At 52.7% G+C, this 13,336-nt stretch overlaps 6 protein-coding genes across 6 annotated transcripts; 2 read left to right on the forward strand and 4 right to left on the reverse strand.

Annotated features, from left to right (window-relative positions):
• Positions 1-8: 8 nt before the first annotated feature.
• Positions 9-422, forward strand: RHO25_005521 (uncharacterized protein; the record flags this gene model as incomplete). The annotated part of the gene is made up of 2 exons (XM_065602661.1): positions 9-99; positions 235-422. 2 exons carry the CDS (start codon positions 9-11, stop codon positions 420-422), a joined length of 279 nt encoding a protein of 92 aa, XP_065458733.1.
• A 1,141-nt stretch (positions 423-1,563) lies between these two features.
• RHO25_005522 (uncharacterized protein) lies at positions 1,564-3,258 on the forward strand (the record flags this gene model as incomplete). The annotated part of the gene is made up of 1 exon (XM_023596414.2): positions 1,564-3,258. One exon carries the CDS (start codon positions 1,564-1,566, stop codon positions 3,256-3,258), a length of 1,695 nt encoding a protein of 564 aa, XP_023456498.1.
• Positions 3,259-3,743: 485 nt separating this feature from the next.
• Positions 3,744-5,181, reverse strand: RHO25_005523 (uncharacterized protein; the record flags this gene model as incomplete). Its single annotated transcript, XM_023596415.1, has 3 exons — positions 3,744-4,460; positions 4,516-4,975; positions 5,024-5,181. 3 exons carry the CDS (start codon positions 5,179-5,181, stop codon positions 3,744-3,746), a joined length of 1,335 nt encoding a protein of 444 aa, XP_023456499.1.
• A 1,468-nt stretch (positions 5,182-6,649) lies between these two features.
• Positions 6,650-8,599, reverse strand: RHO25_005524 (uncharacterized protein; the record flags this gene model as incomplete). The annotated part of the gene is made up of 3 exons (XM_065602662.1): positions 6,650-7,623; positions 7,673-8,221; positions 8,338-8,599. 3 exons carry the CDS (start codon positions 8,597-8,599, stop codon positions 6,650-6,652), a joined length of 1,785 nt encoding a protein of 594 aa, XP_065458734.1.
• Positions 8,600-9,304: 705 nt separating this feature from the next.
• RHO25_005525 (uncharacterized protein) lies at positions 9,305-10,700 on the reverse strand (the record flags this gene model as incomplete). Its single annotated transcript, XM_023596418.2, has 4 exons — positions 9,305-9,488; positions 9,543-9,848; positions 9,899-10,385; positions 10,436-10,700. 4 exons carry the CDS (start codon positions 10,698-10,700, stop codon positions 9,305-9,307), a joined length of 1,242 nt encoding a protein of 413 aa, XP_023456502.1.
• A 767-nt stretch (positions 10,701-11,467) lies between these two features.
• RHO25_005526 (uncharacterized protein) lies at positions 11,468-13,330 on the reverse strand (the record flags this gene model as incomplete). Its single annotated transcript, XM_023596419.1, has 2 exons — positions 11,468-13,150; positions 13,208-13,330. The coding sequence occupies 2 exons, from the start codon at positions 13,328-13,330 to the stop codon at positions 11,468-11,470; spliced, it is 1,806 nt and encodes a 601-aa protein (XP_023456503.1).
• Positions 13,331-13,336: the final 6 nt, after the last annotated feature.

Consider the following 13,336-nt stretch of genomic DNA (forward strand, 5'->3'; position numbering starts at 1 on the left):
GAGCTGCAATGGCAGAGCTCGGCCAGCATGTCGTTCGCAACGATGTGAAGCTTTTGCCCACGGTTGACGATACCAAGCAGAACCTTCTACAATCGAACGGTATATTTCTAACCATTTAACCCTCGCCATGCTGCTAACAACTACTAAGCCTACATGTTGCTAGTTTCGGGCCATCTAGAGATTGCCATGACGGCCATCCATGGCAGCTGGACAAAGTCTAGCGGAACCCCTCAGTCCGTAAAGTTCTCCGTAAACTACGCCATCGTGATAAAGAACTTCGACGCCCCTTCATCTATCTCAACGAGGTGCGTGACAACGAAGGCAACGCTCTTCCCGCGAACGAGTTTTCTCGAGCCATCGAGACGGCGGAGAAGTACCTCTTTAGCAATGACAGGCAGATGGTGGGGTCCATCGACTCATGAATGCGCCAAGTTTCGTCGCAGCACAACGCGACTAGAGCGAGCACAGGCGTTTTTCCACGATTTCCATGCTCGTCCGAAGACAATTAGAGTGAGATCGGCGCTCACTGATCGAGATTGGCCAATATCACTAAACGCCTCAAATGCCATGCCACACATTATGGCTTCAACTTTTTGATGTTTCCCGAAGCGATTCTCGGCCGACAGTGCTCGGACAAGTATGGCATCCACTAAGTCGTCGTGTACTCATGTATCGACCAGTACAACGTGGCTATATCCGAGATCATCTTCGCCTGCTTGACCGAGGGTTGCAAGTATCAGCGTGGAATATGGATACGAATACTCGAGAAGGCAAAGATCTGAGCTTTCGATCAACAAATGAGAAGGAGCGTAGAGGGCCTTTAATTGTCAGCAAGGAGGAACTCGAACAGGTCGAGAAGGAATACGCCAGGGCGAGGCACTATTCACATTGCCAAATTCGCCAAGTCGAATGCTAGCTCCCTCTTATCCGATTTTTGGAGCGGCTCTGAGCTTCCCAGGTGCATACGATGAGAATCGAGCCAGATCTGATTGCCAGAGGCGCATGTTGACACCGAGTCTCTGCAAAATCGTCGTTGGGTGCTCCAGCTCTTATCTCGCTCTCCTTGCGTTGTGGCATGTCCAATTCTTGGAGCCCGCATTCCGAGGAGCAACGAGTGAAGGCCACATCGCCGTGGCTGAGCGCTCTCTCAATCTTAATGGTACTCGAGCCGCTGTAGATAGAGAGACGAACCCAGACCCCAAGCTCGTCTGGGAGGAGACCAAAATCGCCAAGCCGGGCGGGCCCGCCGAGCTTCACGCCGATGAACGCAGCCGCTCCCCATCACCGAAGACAGCGATGCCACGACCGTATAGATCGCACAAGATTCCCGCCTGCGATGCTTGCCGGCGACGAAAAGTACGATGTGAAGTGGACGACGATAGCGCGACCTGCAAGCGCTGTCAGCGGCTAAGTCGCACGTGTCTTTTTCTTCCGCCACACGCCAGCTCAGTATCGCTATCAGGAGAAGAAGATGAGGTCAACGAATCGACGTCTCCTCGCGTTCGACAGCGACGACGGTATCTTCATCAGAATGCTCCAGCAAGAGGCTCACATCCCGATGCGATGCCAAGTGCATCTTCGTCGACAGCCGGCCATGTCGCTGGTGACGTGCCAGCGGCAAAGACGGCGATGCTTGTAGGACCTGCAGTCGCTGAAGACGTGCGCATACTAGAAGACTTTCTCGATGCGCATGGACTGCAGGAGAACTATCTCAATGGAAGCGGCAACGATGTTGGGGCAGGTTCGCCACGCCTACGCCACGGGCGGGTCACCGCATACAACACGGTCTTCTCCAGCAACGGCAGTGAAGAAGCAATGGCCTATGTCACCGTGCCACCTGGTCACGCTGGCCTGGAGCTGGCAAGACATCCCGGAAAGACACAACTGGCAGCAATGCAGCAGCTACTCGACGCGCCGACACGAGATGAGCTCGTCAGCTTGTATTCTCGCTTCGTTCACCCCCATTTTCCGATCGTGGACATGCACGCCGTGCGTAGCAACGACGATTCAATCACGAGCACGCTCCTCTGTTACATATACATGCTGGCTCTGCCCTTGTGGCACAAGTCTCCAACGCTGGCTGGACGACAGCCACCAGATTTCGGCCGTGTTGTCAATCTTGCTACTGCCGCATTGCAGAGCGACTTCCTGGTGCCAACCACTTCTACCATCACTGCCGCTGTGTTGGACCTCCTTGGCCGACCTGTTCGCACCGTCACGACGAACATCTTGACCACCGGGAAGATGGTAGCACTCGCGCACAGCATGGGCCTCCATCGGGACTCATCTCGATGGTCAGCTTCGCAAGAAGAGAAATCTATCCGGAAGAGGCTGTGGTGGTCGGTGGTCATCCATGATTGCTGGGGAAGCTATGCTCATGGAACACCTCCCATCATTTCAAGCGATCGCTACGATGTGGTCGTGCTCGATCCTGTGGACTGGGCGCCCGTCCATGATGATCTCCGCGCGAGCCTTATGGCAGTGCAGAACACGCAGTTCTGCTATTTGACGCGTCACTTGAGCGACCTATTAGAACTCGTCCATGGCTTGAAGACCCGCTGGGAGGAAGTGCCAAGGAGGCTGAGGAAAATCGAGTGTGCTCTCGATGACTGGGAGGCAGACTTGCGGCGACTTTGCAGCATTGACCTGCGCAAAGGTCCTCCCAGTGGCCACAGCAGTATGCAGTTCTGCTTCTTATCAGTCAGGCTATTGGTTCAGCGACTGTACCTTCGCGCCGCTACCGCTCAGACCGCGTACCCTATCGACACTGAGAAGCAATATCGCATCATGTCACTTCGGGAAAGCGCAATCACTATCGTAGACTACGTGAACATGCTTACACCCGAGCATTTCTCCGAGTTCTGGTTCGCGCACTCATCGCATTTCTTGGTCTCAACCATCATCATGCTGCTTCGATGCATGATCGAAAGTCACGATCCAGACCAACTCAGTCGTTGTACTTCTAAGCTCATTCAATTTCGAGAGACCTTGCAGGATGCTAGAGCGAACTATGGCTGGGACATAGCAGACATGTGCTTGGAACGTTGCTCTGACGCGATCGAACGGGTGACGCGATCTTCTGCTTATGGCCCTCCCTTCAACAACCATCAGAGCCTGACTACAGGAGCTACCGACATGCCACCGCCACCGCTGCCCGATTTTGACATCTTGGACGCGGACTGGCTAGCCCACTCTGCTTCAGGGCTCGACACACTACTTCCCACACAATCGCTGGACCTTGTGTGGGATCGGCAGTGAGATCTGCTCGAACTTAGGTGTGTTTGCTCTCGCGGGGGAGCGCTACCTCGGATATCATGATCAAGTGTCTGCGGCTCACGAAGGCGAAGAGCAGATTCAAGGACAATAGCAGTCCATCTTGCGCTGCTGCACTGCGAACACAAGGAGAAACCCTCGCTACAGCGCTCAGTGTGTGTCGATAATCAAGGCGAGAAGAATATTCGGGCCTTGATTTTGCCATGCATCAGACCGACGACCTACCCTCATGACGCTGATGAAGTAATGAAGTGCGAATCAGGAGCGGTAAGGCGGGAAAGATGTTCGGACCGGTGTCCACGAGCGGTCAAATTTCGAGACGCCACAGGCGCAGCTTATAGGACAATCCCCACCAAAACAATGCCCGCGCAGCAAGAGCCCAATGACGCTTTGGATGACCAATATCTATGTCTATACTCTATCGACCTCTTCACAACACCTGCAATGCATCTCAGCACTCGACCACTAAGTCAGCTGCTGTTTGCACACTTCCGCTTCTGGAGCCACAGGTAAAGTTTTCTCACACATGCAATGCCTCCCAGCAAACTGCATATCCCAGTGTACACAATCATGACACCGTATGGACCTCCATAGGCGAACCCTGCATCGGTTCCTAGTCCGTGGCCGTGCAGACCCCCGCTCAGCGGCCCACTCGCAAGAGATGCCACTCCCTTCGCGAACACCATCAACGTAATTAGGAACATGGTATCGACTTTGAAGCCCTCTTTCTTCAAGTCAATGGCGAAACCTGCCCAAGTCGCATTGTACGCCCCGCCAGACGCACCGAAGGTGACTGCAAAAATGTAGAAGATCGGTTGGATGGTCGAAAAGCCCCAGAAGACAAAGACGGATATCGTGCTCACGACAGTGGTGATTGCCAAGCTGATAATCACGCCGTGTTGGTCCACGACCCAGCCTTGTACAACAGTTCCAATGAAAGAGGAGCTGTAGTATAGTGCGACACCAAGAGGACCAGCGAAGCCTGGAAAGTTGTAGTACTTGGCAAAGGTCGGCATCCACAGACTTGGCAAGAAAAACCCAAGAGACTGCACGACCGTGCCAATAAAGTACCACCAGAACGGCCGACGAGCCATGAATGCAAAGTCCTCTCGTGACAAGGTCTTCCAGGACTGTGTTATTGGGATTCGTGGTTTGATCCACACCGTTGCTGGGCCAAGAAGGACGACCTGCAGGCAGGGATCAGTATCGAAGTAGCGAGCAAGGCACATCTCTGGATCTTACCACGACCACGGCATACACTCGAAGGGCGACTCGGAATCCATACGAGTCAAGCAGCCATTGCATGAGAAAAGGAAGTACGCATCCAGCCAACGGCGCTGCAGCCCAGACTACAGCAAAGGCGAATGCTCGTCGTTTAACGAACCATTCATCGATGATCTGCATTCCAGGAAAGTATGCAAGGACGCTGCCAATCGCGTAAAGCACGCCTTGAGTGGAGATCAAACCCGGCACATCGTTGCAAAAGGAAGCACCAATCAACGCGGCAGCAGTGATAACCAGCCCAGCGATCATACAAGGCGTCCTGGCGTAAGGATAGCGCTGCATTGCGAGTGCCAGGAACGGAGCTAGGAAGTACATAAGACCAAGTGTCGTTGTGCCAATAGCCGAGACTCCTTTGGGATTGTTGGAGACGGGTGGATTAGTCAGATAATAGTCTTGAAAGACGCCGAACGCATATGGCCTTTCGAAATGTCAGTTTAGCATTTGGACCAATAGCCGCTTTTCTTACAGTCCCCAGATAACCGCCTCAAAGAGAGAGATGGCGAACAGGAAACACCAAGCTTGTCGTCCGCAGTCCGCACGAGGGACTTGTTGTAAAGATTCGTGCTCATCATTCCCATTCTCCAAGTCTTGGCGACGTGGCTCTTCTGCTTCTGGTAATCCCATATCGAAAGGCTAGGTACTAGGCCTCAGGTTGCTGCAAGGATTAAACAGAGAAGCTTGATAGAACCAGGGCGTTGATTGTGACTTATTTGTTTCTGGAGCTCTTTCCCGCCTTTGCTCGACTTTCCCGCGCGCGGCAAACTTCACAGCTCTTAGCTCTTGAGTCACGCTTTGCCGCTCTGGTTTCCCGCTCCACCGCGCCCTACCAAATCAACATGCAAAACGCAACTGTGACTGCAGGAAAATTTGGTTCAAGATGACGCTTTTACCTCGGGTGGCACATTGGGGCCAAGTATCTTCGTTATGCACTTTGTTCTACATGGCTTCATCTGTCATGCCTTATACCTCTGCACGACCCAGCCTTTCTTTGCGGCGAGGCCAGACCGGGCAACAACCCGGACTCATCGACCTGACCGACCTGGTTTTGATCGCTTAAGTGGGCATCGATGCTCTGTCCAAAAGTATCGCGCCCGAGCTTCGTCCTGTCGTCTGACCTTTGGCAAGTGATGGCGATATGGCATCCAGGGACCGTTCGACAAAGCCAGCAAGTCACGCTGTGACCGCAAGAGCCCATCTATCAATCGCTTCGTGCGACGCTTCCGGACGATGACAAGGTTTCTCGAGCTCTCGTCTGACATCTGGATTATCGTGCTCCGGGTTGAGTGCATGATAGCAAGGAAACGTATCGATTTCTTTTGAGGAGAACAGTCGGAACACAATCTCTGCTCGAAGCTGCTTGTACAACACTTTCGACAGGACATCCTTGGCTGCTTTGATACACTCGCTCAGTTCTTTCCAATCGTCAACGACGGAGGACTTCCATTTGCGCATCAACTATCGAATGATGCATTCGCCCAGCAGGCATCAACTTCAACCCCGCCGAGAACCAGAAAGCTCTGAAGAATGCCATGCGCCGGTCGTATTTGTTCCCTTCTCCGTGCTCGGGACGCCACTATGAGACGGCTCTTCTGAATCATGCGACCAACAGTATGTGGAACCCGTTAAGCAATAAGTATAATCGCATCTGTCCGTACGACGCAGCGGTGTAAGATTGCCACACCACTTGGAACATCCGACTCGGCCATGGGACAAACGGTTGCTGTTATAGCGCATCTGGGTTTCTGTGCGCAACTCGTGCGACGCTCGTCTCCAATAATCGAGAATTGGCACATGGGGCCAGCGGCGCCCGATGACAGAAGAAAAGCAGATATATCCTCCCAAAGTGAGAACAGTACGGCTTTGACGATAAATCATGGCAACTGACTACGCCGGAGGAGCCTTGTGCCTGGACTCTCAAGCTCGCAACATGCTGTCGACACTATACGCTTTGACAATGTCGTCGACGCTGGTTGCGGCTGCTCAACTTTCTTTGTTCGAACATGAAGCAGACTTCAGTCGGTACTCTGGAGGTGCGGCACCCACAAACGGCATCGCTTTGTTGTTTCTACAAGATCTATACATCTCGGAGCTCCTATGCAAAGTTCTGTACACCCTTTGCTTCTGGATGCACAGTAATCTTCTCGTCCTGCGAGCTCGACTCGCTCAGCTGGGCGTGGTCGAACTTGCGTCCAGTCGCATCGTGTACGGCATCCCACTCCTCAACTTGATCATACGGCACCTTCACCAATACATGCGATTGTGCACCATCGCCGAGATCGATAATTTCTTGTCGCACTTCGTATTTCTTGACCTTGGGGATCCAGATGATCCAGACAACATAGTACAACGCACAAATGAGCAATATCGCGATGCCCACCACAATGTACGTTCCGTACCAGAAACTGACATCTCCTCCGGTGGCACCTCCATCTGGTGGATACCATGGCATGATGATGAGGTACAACTGGACGCAGATGTTGAACACCAGCACTACATCCCAGACGCGGAAGGATGCCCTCGGGAGACCCAGCTTCTTCCGGCGATAACGCAGGATGTAGAGACCAAGAGCCATTGCCAAGTTGAAACACGACGAAGGATAGACCTGCAAGTCGGTAATGAATGAGAACGCGTCTCCAGCAGGAACAGCCAAGATGACGAGCACCGTAAGAGCCCATTTGACAAAGTATGGTCCAGCCGGGGTGCCGAATGGCTTGGTTGAAGCCCAGAACTTTGGCCATGGAAGCACTCCTTGACGTCCGCACTCTCGAATCATCCGCGATGATCCGATCAAGACAGTGAGCAGATTTCCGAATGAGCTGAGTGCGATGAGAAAGTTGAGACCTCTCACAGCACCATGGTCGCCGAACACTTTTGTGAACAGCAGTCCAGCAGCGATAGTCCTGCCTGCGATGATCTCGTCCTTGGGAATTGCAGAAAAGTATGCAACGTTGGCCAGGATGTAGAGAATCGTAACGACCAACACTGCGGCAAATCCATTGTTGCGGATGCTCTTGACCGGGTTCTTGACCTCATTGACCACATTGAAGGCGTTCTCATATCCCGCATCTGCATCTCGGTTAGTAATCTTGACTTCAGACACAAGAACTTCACGTACATGCAAAGATGATCTTGTACATAGCGTTGGTTACGCCGTATGCAGATGCATCCCCCTCGAAAGCGTTTTGGAATTGCGCTGTCGGGTTCTCAACACTAGTGTGACCTCCGATCACGACCAGTCCGACAATGGCGATGAAAATCAAGGTAATAAGCTTGATCCCACCAATCACGTTGCTGATTCGATAGGACCATTTGGTATTAAACAAGACAGTTGCCACGGCTAAAGTGTAGCAGGCGACTGCGAGTCCCTTCGTCTCCCAGTCCTTAGCTTCATAGTCGCCGATCTTGAACAAATAATTGGCCATGACGACCGAATTACCAGAACTGAAGGACAGGATGACATTCTGGGTCGCAAAAGCTGTCGGAAAGAACCACTTTGGGCGAGGATATGCTTGTTCCAGGTATGCGACTTCGGAACCAGACCGAGATGGGAAATATGCTGCATATTCCAGGTACACGGATAGGGAGGATGCCGAAGTGAAGAACCCGAGTGTCCACATGATCAGACTGAGCCCTACGGATCCTGTGCCGCTCAAAATCGAGGCAGCTGTAACTACTTGTCAGTATCTCGCTTCTGTCATCCTAGAGTCGCTCACATACGTGTTGAGAAAATACCTGACAAGAATTAGCGAACATTCCATCGGCAACGATCGGTCTACTTACCCGTTCCGACCATCTTCGACAGATTCAAAAAGATAATAGTAATTGGCCCGACATTGTATCCCAAGGGCGACTGCGTTTCTACGGGTGCTCCGCTCGCCTCTTGGTATCCAACAGCTGAGCTGTTACCGCCCTGTTCTCCGATGTACTTGAGATCTCCATCCGAAACCTGGACATTGCCGCTGGCCGTTACGGATTGCGTGGTAGATGCGCCTCGATCAGCATCGTTACCGGGCTTGAATCGGTTCCTGAACAACGCTGACATCTTGAAAGGATAGACGGCTCGCTGCCGTGTGAAGATGCTGTGTAACCCGACAGCTGAAGGAGTCGCTCAGCTCATACAAGGATCGCATTCACAAAGAGAGGTAGCGAATATAAGGTTCCAGCACAGTACCAGATTTTGGCCAAGCTGACAAGCTCGTGGTCTCGACTGGAAATTTCACCATCGCACGCCATACATATGGAGCTTGTCGAACTGCTAGCCGATGATCGTCGACAGGAGCAACATTTCCACGTTGTGCTGCTTCACCGAGCACGCGAGAGAGATCCGATTGCGACATTACCGGGTACCCTAGGAAGGCCAATGCCATGGCCTATCGCTTCGCACGACAGCCAATGGTCGCATTGGCGGAGTGCTTGGCTCAGCCAAATGCTACCAGAGGATGCACACGGCGAGAGACGGAATAAGCACTGCATACTGATAACGCGAAACTAGCTCTTGGAGACACCCGTTGAGCCCTCGGTGTACTTCAACGTCCGATTCGATTCGACTTTCCCTCACAGCACATCAGAAGTGGAAACAAGGTTACGGGGCTAGGGTTTCTGTGCCGTACTGCCACGTGCGCTACATGCTACGCTCGCGGGACCACCAACATGTTGGGATGAAGCTAGTTATCGGGCTGCATGGGATGAACCTCTCTCGGTCCGACCTTCCATCGGGCCATCGCATAGACATGCGGCAAAGAGTGAACTACTCAAGAGGTTTATTGTTGCTGCTCCCTGCACTTGCACTTGCACTTCGGATCTTTGGCTCTAATGGGAACACGGAGTTTTCAGGAGTCACGCCATCGTATATGCCCCATCTCGACTTTAAAGCCTCGGGCGTTGGCCAAGCATGCTCAGGGTCGCGTAGCCAAAGTCGCACAAGGTGGCGTCTGTGCCTAGTTAGTATGTGAATTTGGTGCTATCGGCCTGGTTGCAAGACTCACTGCTGATCTGGGGTGTCCTTAAAGGCGTCTCGCGCGTGGAAAATAGACAGGTTATTGGCGTACTGCACATCACCCTTCTTGAAGCCAAGAGAGACAGCATGCTTCTCTGCAAGGAAATGCAGAGCGTCCAGAGCTTCTGCCTGAGCTTCAGTAATAGCAGGGATATCCGAAGACCTGGGCAAGCCCCAGTAGCCGGTAAAGGTCCGCCTCGCATACTGAATGATCAGTCGCTCCGGGGTAGATTCGGTGCTGGGTTGATAGTGAAGCAGTGGCTTCAACGAGTACTTCTCGCCTCTTCCACTGAAACTGTGATTCTGGTCAGATAGGGGCTTCTTGCGAAATAAACCACAACATACTTCTCGCTCGCCCAGGGTTCCGCCAAAGTCTTAATAAGATCTGGTCGCGTCCTAGCCAGCTCGTTATAGACAGTCCAGGAGCTGGAAAGCTTGCTTTCGCCGCCCTCAGCAGCTGTCTCGAGACAGGCCAATGCAATCACGTCGCCGACATCCGTGTGAAAGACTTGTTTGTCAGTAGTGTACGCGGGTGCACCGATCTTGTTGGCATCTACGATGGCACTCAGATCTTTGATGTGAGCCAGCACAACATCGGCTGGTTTGCCATCATATTGGTGGTCTTGACGAGCTCTGATTGGGCCGACGTGCGAAGAGACTCCAGCGTAAATGATGATGTTCTCTTCGCGATCATGCTTTTCGAATGGCAGACCTCGAAGAACCTTGAAGCCGCGTCGGTTGTGAACTTCGTCCGAAATCTCGCGAAGATTGGCGTGCAGGCCAGGCAGCGGGAAAGTGTCCTGGTTGATGAAGCCAAGCGGCTTGTTCAAAGCTTCGATAACGTTAGAGTAAGCCCAAGTCTTCAAAGGGAGAGGAACTGACATTTAAAATGGACTAACGCAGCTTCGATCTCGTCGAGGTCTTTGGCAGTCAACTCATAAACGAAGTTATACTCCTTCGCAATCGTGCTCCCGTCCCAAACAAGATCCGACTTCAATTCCTTCGGAAAGCCTTCTGGCAGCTCGTTGCCAAGCTGCTCGGTCTCCTTGCGACGTGCAACACGAGCAAGGTACTTGTCGAGATTCGGGGCATAGTCGATATCGGGCTGTCCAATGGGACCAGGTCTAATCACTTGAGCGGTAGCCATGGCTGCAGGCGGATATCCAACAGAGTATGGACATGGCGACAGCTCTGCGCGATGAGCTTGATGAAATAGAGGAGCGGCTGTCGCGATCGGAGTTACATGTGGCGTCAACTGACCATGTCATCGCGTACCGATTGCGTGATGTCAAGGTTCGGCCCGAAATAGCTGGGGTTGGATGAACTATTCAACCGGTGCGGATAGCAAGTGAATTGATCAGCACAATGCGCATTGTCTCACATCTCGCTATCTTCCAACAACGACTCCAATCAAGCGTGGTTGGTCTCTTCATCAAGAGTGGAGTCATACATTGCCTCTGAGCTGGCAATGACAATGCGAGACTAAGCAATGAGCTCAGTCGATACTCTGCCACAGCAACATCGATCAGCGGGACCTTATCACACCCAAGAAATGGCGAAGACCGTATTTCCGAAGGACTTCAATTGCGATGAACAGAACTGCAACCTCGCATCGAACCAATGTTCATCTCTCACTCGACCTTCTTTGGCGGGATCTGTTCCGCACTGCACTGACCATTCGCTACGCTGCATTGCGTGCCTACTAAGCATGGCGTGCTACTGGTAGACGAGGTCAGGCTAACAAGCTCTAGTCTACCCAATGTGGGTCATGTCCACGCAGTTGCTCCACTCAATATACATTGACAGCGCGTGCGGCACATACCTTTTCTCGTAATCCTTTGACCACGAGCCACATGAAGCCTCCACGTCTGCTCAACTCCGCGGCTTTTGTTTCACGAGCTTACAAACTCTTATTCATGCCCGAGACACATCTCGCACTTCTCCGGTAGATGGTGAGGAGGCCTTCTCAGTCTCTTTTCCAGCGTCTTGCAGTCTGCCTGTCTTGTCTTTGAGGACCGCTTCGATGAACAACGACTTGCCGCCTGGCCAAACGTCTTGGTTGAGAAAGTTGCCAATAACCAGTCCAGAGTCCGGCTTCCACAGATAGACATGTCGTCCCGAGCCCTGCGGCAAGACCCACAACTCAATCTCAAGATCCTTCTCCTCCATCAACGACTCAACGTTCGCAGTGTCTGTTGTCTGCTCCTTCGCGGAGCGCCGAATGTCATCGAAGCTTTCTGTCATGTCAGCCTCCAACTGGATATTGACTTTGGTGCCGAGAGAATTGTGGCTACTCTCGTTGATGAAGTCCAGGACGACGTGGATGTATCCTTGCTCGAGCTGCTGATGTTCACAAACCGGCCCAAACTCGTGCTCGCTGTGCACGAGCATGATTGGCGCCGCAAGAAGCCCTCGCGGTGCTTCTTTGTCCTCGATCCTGTCTCTGCGGAGTTGGACGAGCAGAGCCTCACGAGCGTCCTTCTTTACGAGGCTTTCGAACAGAGGGTCGAAGACCAAGTCGATCTCTAACCCCTGATATATTCTGCGTGGATTTGTATTGAGCAACGACAGGCAATTTCCCCATCCTCCAACGAGCATACCATTGATGGACCAGCATGCAACATTCCAGTTCCTGTATTCTAGGTTTTCCGGTCCCGCTTCTGCAACAACCAGGCTCAGACAGGCTACCGTGCTGTCACCAGCATTGCCTACGTTCTGCTCAGTGCGCCCGATCCGAACCATAAAGATTTGCTCCTCCCTTCGAAAAGTATCAGGGTTCTTGACTGGCATTAAATCTCTGAGGTATGTCTGCTGCGAGGTTGATGCTGCGCCTTCGGTGCTAGAGGCTTGAGTGGTGGTCTGCACAGGTGATCCAACATCAGGGTGGTCTTCACTTTCAGTCTGCAGTGAATCAGATGAGGCCAGATCGCTGAGGTCGCTCAGAGATGATGATGATAACGCGCTGCTCATTCTGGGGACTTGCGGCGAGATTTGCGCGGATGCGATGCGAGCTGGATCATTCGGGTGCTGGGCTCGTTCGGTAGTGGCGTGATCAGTCGGCGTCGGGCCTTTCAGGAGTTCCTCTTCGGATGATACTACCGCATCATTGTTGCTGAAGACTTCATGTATAGGTCGTGCGACAGGGGCGTCGCCCGGCTTGTCCTTGCTTCGTTTCTGTCTCTCAGTCGATTTTGTTTGCTGAGGACCAGCAGTGGTATGCATTGGCACGTGCTCAGAGGCGGTCTTCAGCATACGCAGTGGGGGATTCTTAGCTGCCTTGCGACTCGGTCCTGCCTTCTTATCATCTAACGAAGGATCGGTATTGAAAGCTTGTAAGATATCGCCAGAGCCACGACGCTGGGAGTTCGTTACCGACTCGGTGGGCTTGATGACCGGAATGGCGCCATCCTTTCCATCCTTCCTGTCGATATGAACATGAAGGTGGAGAGCCTTTGGCCTGTCCAGCAAGTGGTACTGCCCACCAGGTCTGAGATCCTGCGATGTCACAGCCACATCACACTGCTGAGGAAGATGCAGCGTGACTTGGTGTGCGCTCGGAGTCGCACTGAAGTAGTGGCTGATACTATCCAGCACGGCCTGCGATGAGTGTTAGCATGTTTTACTATGGCAAAAAATGATGGTGTGGGCATTGACCTGATAGCTGTATGGCTCGAAAGTTGCCCATCTTCGAGTTGGTGGACGCCAAACGGTGCCAATTGGAGCACCAGGATGGTGTACAGGGCAGAGGCTGACCGAGATGTTGTGGCGGAGTGCCATGTTGTG

This window comes from Cercospora beticola, chromosome 3 (assembly GCF_033473495.1).
Source record: "Cercospora beticola chromosome 3, complete sequence".
Lineage (NCBI taxonomy): Eukaryota > Fungi > Ascomycota > Dothideomycetes > Mycosphaerellales > Mycosphaerellaceae > Cercospora > Cercospora beticola.